This window comes from Plasmodium inui (assembly GCF_000524495.1).
Source record: "Plasmodium inui San Antonio 1 unplaced genomic scaffold supercont1.1, whole genome shotgun sequence".
Classification (NCBI taxonomy): Eukaryota; Apicomplexa; class Aconoidasida; order Haemosporida; family Plasmodiidae; genus Plasmodium; species Plasmodium inui.
The window spans coordinates 404,899-408,293 of NW_008481835.1; the positions used below are offsets into that span (position 1 = coordinate 404,899).

The following is a 3,395-nucleotide window of genomic DNA, read 5'->3' on the forward strand; positions in this document are numbered from 1 at the left end:
CGCGCCACCATGCATGTGATATTTTCACGTGGTTCGTTTTTAAAATGGAAAGAAGTATGAGATCTGCACCATATTTTAGCAAAAATGTGAATAAGAAAAATCATTAGCGAGGTACACAAAAAAAGATAGCTCAGTGGTGACTTACGTCTGTATGCATACCCCAAGTGGTTTCTTCCTTTTTGGGGGGGATTAAAAGGAGAAGAGCAAGTGCGCTCGGGGGGACACAAAGCCGCTAAAACGGTTGTGGGTGAAATGGCGACATTGTCCCGCCGCATCCCGGTAACGCGGCAAAATTTGCGGAACAAAGGAAGGCACCACTGCTGTGCCTGTACGTCTCTCTGGTCAATTTCACGCCAAGTTGAACTTATACTTGTGTGTGTTAAAGGCAATCTCCGATTTGTTCCTCTCAACTTTTGTGATGTCATAAAAATCTAGAGACTTTATTTGGGGCAAGTAGTGAATAACGAAGGGGCTGCAAAATGGGAAGTGGGGGACAACACAACTTCTGCTATATAAGAAAAGATTAAGCTATGCGAAGGAACTCCCTGGGGGAAAACTCGTGAACGCGGAAGAGAAAATGCCCCTTCGCATGCGCCCGTTTTTTACCGATAGAACTTGCCGTAGATATCCATAACGGGGTTATTCTCCACAGTGAGTTTCCTTAATTTCGACAGACAAGCCACCTTCTGAATTTCGTTAATACTCTCTATCTTATTTGAATGCAAATACAACACTTTTAGGTTACTTAGGCAAAGCAAATGCTCTCCCACTCCGACCAGGTCATTGAATGATATGTCGAGACAAATGATGCCGGAGTAGTAGTCGCCCAACATCTGCATCCCCTTCTGTTGGTATATGTAATGTAGGAGATCCTTTAACAATTCGGTGCTTTCCAAATTGTTATTATTTATGTTTAAAATTTTCCTGTTTGTGGAAAAGTTAATTTCTTTATCATTATGTTTGTAAATCATTTTTTGCAGTTCATGTAGATCTTTCTTCTTGTAGGGAATCATTTGATTTGTGCCTGCCCAAATTTTGGTTGTCTTCTCAAGGCTGATGTACTTTTCCGCTCTTTGGCTCTCTTCATTGTTCACGTTTTCGTTGAGGCTTTTCCTTTTTTCGGAACTGTCCGATTCTTCATTTGACTCTCCGCTCTGGGGGGAGGGTTCATCATGTAAAGAGGGGTAGCAAACAGGGGTAGCAAATAATGGCAGCAAACAACAGCATGAAACGACGATAGTGCAAAACAGAAACTGAAATGTTGTCCCTCATGGGGACTGCTAACCCTTTAGGCGTGGTGTCAGAAAGTGTAACACCCGTGCACAGCTGAACCCTACTCGGATGGCCCCTTTTTTTACTCTCTCCCTGCGCTCACTTTTTTACCTTACCAAAGAATCATTCGCCTCATAATACCTATGCGCACTTCCGTACTCTTGGTAAATGGACTCCATCAAATTCAGGCTATCCATTTTGTCCAGCGGGGGGAGGCGATCAGTCAGGGGCAGTGATTGGCAGTGATGAGCAGGGATCAGCGGCGGTTTGTAAGCCCACCCCCCATGCGCTTTGATTAATCCGAATACTGAGTCTCCGATGGGCCCCCTCCTACACAGGGAAGTGCTCTAAATTCTTCCTTTTCACCAAATAAAATGGTTCCCTTATGGGGGAAAAGTTATTAAAGTCATTTTCACGTGGAGTGCATAACGCTTTGCAAAGCGACGCGGTTCGAAATGCACACACTGGGGTGGACCTGTCAGCTTTATGTTTCGCTGATAACGAATTAAAGAGGGGGGAAAACGACATGGGAAACGAAGAAAGGCGAGAATGCACGCCTTGCAAATGATATGCGGTTGGGGTGACGTTCTTTCGTAACGCCGGGAAGCACAAAAAAAATGAAAAAAAAAAAAAAAATTATTACGAACATTGCGTGGAAAACGAAACATTCTCACAGACGCGCATTGGAGACAAATGAAGACACAAAAAAATTTAATTAAAAATATTTTTTCCCCTTTTTTGAAGCGACGGAGGGATTCGCTAACAGGGTAAAAAAAAAGAATAAATAATAATAACAATCCAATGGAGGGAAAAAATCAAAGAGAGTGAAGAAGAACCTTCTTACCACTTCTCGTATTAAATTTAAAAAGTGGCTACGCTACTGTTTCTTTTCACCCGCTTCAAATCATTATGAACACAAAAAAAAAAATCGCATCAGGGCTTTGATAACGACTAAATGAAAAGGCGAGATGGAGAACTCCTTGCAGGACAACGTGCGTGTGAGGCCCTCCAAGTGGGACCACGCCGCGTTTGCCCTGCCAGGGGGTGATACACCTCTACACACATTTCAAATATTTACTAAGTTAGATGCTTCATCTTCCCATCTCTGCTTCTTCATTCTGCTCCCTCGGCTACTTCAATTTACCAGCTTGGCCTTCTTCAGAAGCTTCCTCTTCATCTTTTCCGTCTCTTCAATATTTTTCAGTTTGACTTCGATGGGCAAGGGTATCTCCGTTATGCCTGTGATGCAGCTTAGCTTCTCCGGGTTACTGGCAACAGAGCTCTTAACTTTTAAGTGGTCCGATAGCTTGTACAGATCCTTCACAGAGTCATCACCCGCCTGGGCATCACCATGGCAATCACCATCTCTCGTCCCATCGCTGTTCCCATCGCTGGCACCGTCGTCGCCGTCCCTTCTGCTGTTGCTCCGCTTAGCGTCTTGGTAGAACTGCTCCATATTTTTTCGAATAAAATCTTCTATGTGTGCCTGTTCGATTTCCTTCTCCGTGACATTTTTGGTGAAATGTTTTTCGTGCCGTTTATTTTCATTTTCTTCGTCCTGTGTGGTTACGTTATGATTACTTAGGTTGTCCGCATTTATTCCCTTCTTTTTTAACCTCACATATTGTAGTAATTTTAAGTTTTGGGACGCTTTTAATTTATCTAATTTTCTTTCTTCCTCATCCTCTCCATCTTCACTGTCATCATTTTTTTTTTTTTTCCGCTCCCCGGGGGAGTGGCCACATTCAATTCCTCGTCTTTCCCAAATGGTACCCTCCTCTTCCCTTTCCCATCCATCCGGACCTTCCGCTTCTTAATCATCTTGACAACCCCCCCCCGGGATGATACACGATGTGATACAAGATGCGGTATAAAATACGGTACAGAAGGCGGTACAAAAAATGGTAGAGAATTTGGTATAAAAGGCGGCACAGAATGCGGTACATATTTGTGGCGTGAAATGGGCTATGGGGCTCGTTGCCTTATGGGATAAGAGATGCGACCGATGAGATGCTATGCTACGTTATGTGTTTTCTTTTTTTTTTTTCTCAATTTTATGCGTCTCTCCCAGTGGTTCATATCCCCTCGCTCCTTAACGGGGTGATCTTACCAACAGCCGCTCA

General features: G+C 43.6%; 2 protein-coding genes across 2 annotated transcripts; both read right to left on the reverse strand.

The window, feature by feature from the left end:
* Positions 1–348: 348 nt before the first annotated feature.
* Positions 349–1,469, reverse strand: C922_00099 (hypothetical protein; the record flags this gene model as incomplete). Its single annotated transcript, XM_008815716.1, has 3 exons — positions 349–472; positions 607–1,154; positions 1,389–1,469. The coding sequence occupies 3 exons, from the start codon at positions 1,467–1,469 to the stop codon at positions 349–351; spliced, it is 753 nt and encodes a 250-aa protein (XP_008813938.1).
* A 938-nt stretch (positions 1,470–2,407) lies between these two features.
* Positions 2,408–3,093, reverse strand: C922_00100 (hypothetical protein; the record flags this gene model as incomplete). The annotated part of the gene is made up of 2 exons (XM_008815717.1): positions 2,408–2,995; positions 3,046–3,093. 2 exons carry the CDS (start codon positions 3,091–3,093, stop codon positions 2,408–2,410), a joined length of 636 nt encoding a protein of 211 aa, XP_008813939.1.
* Positions 3,094–3,395: the final 302 nt, after the last annotated feature.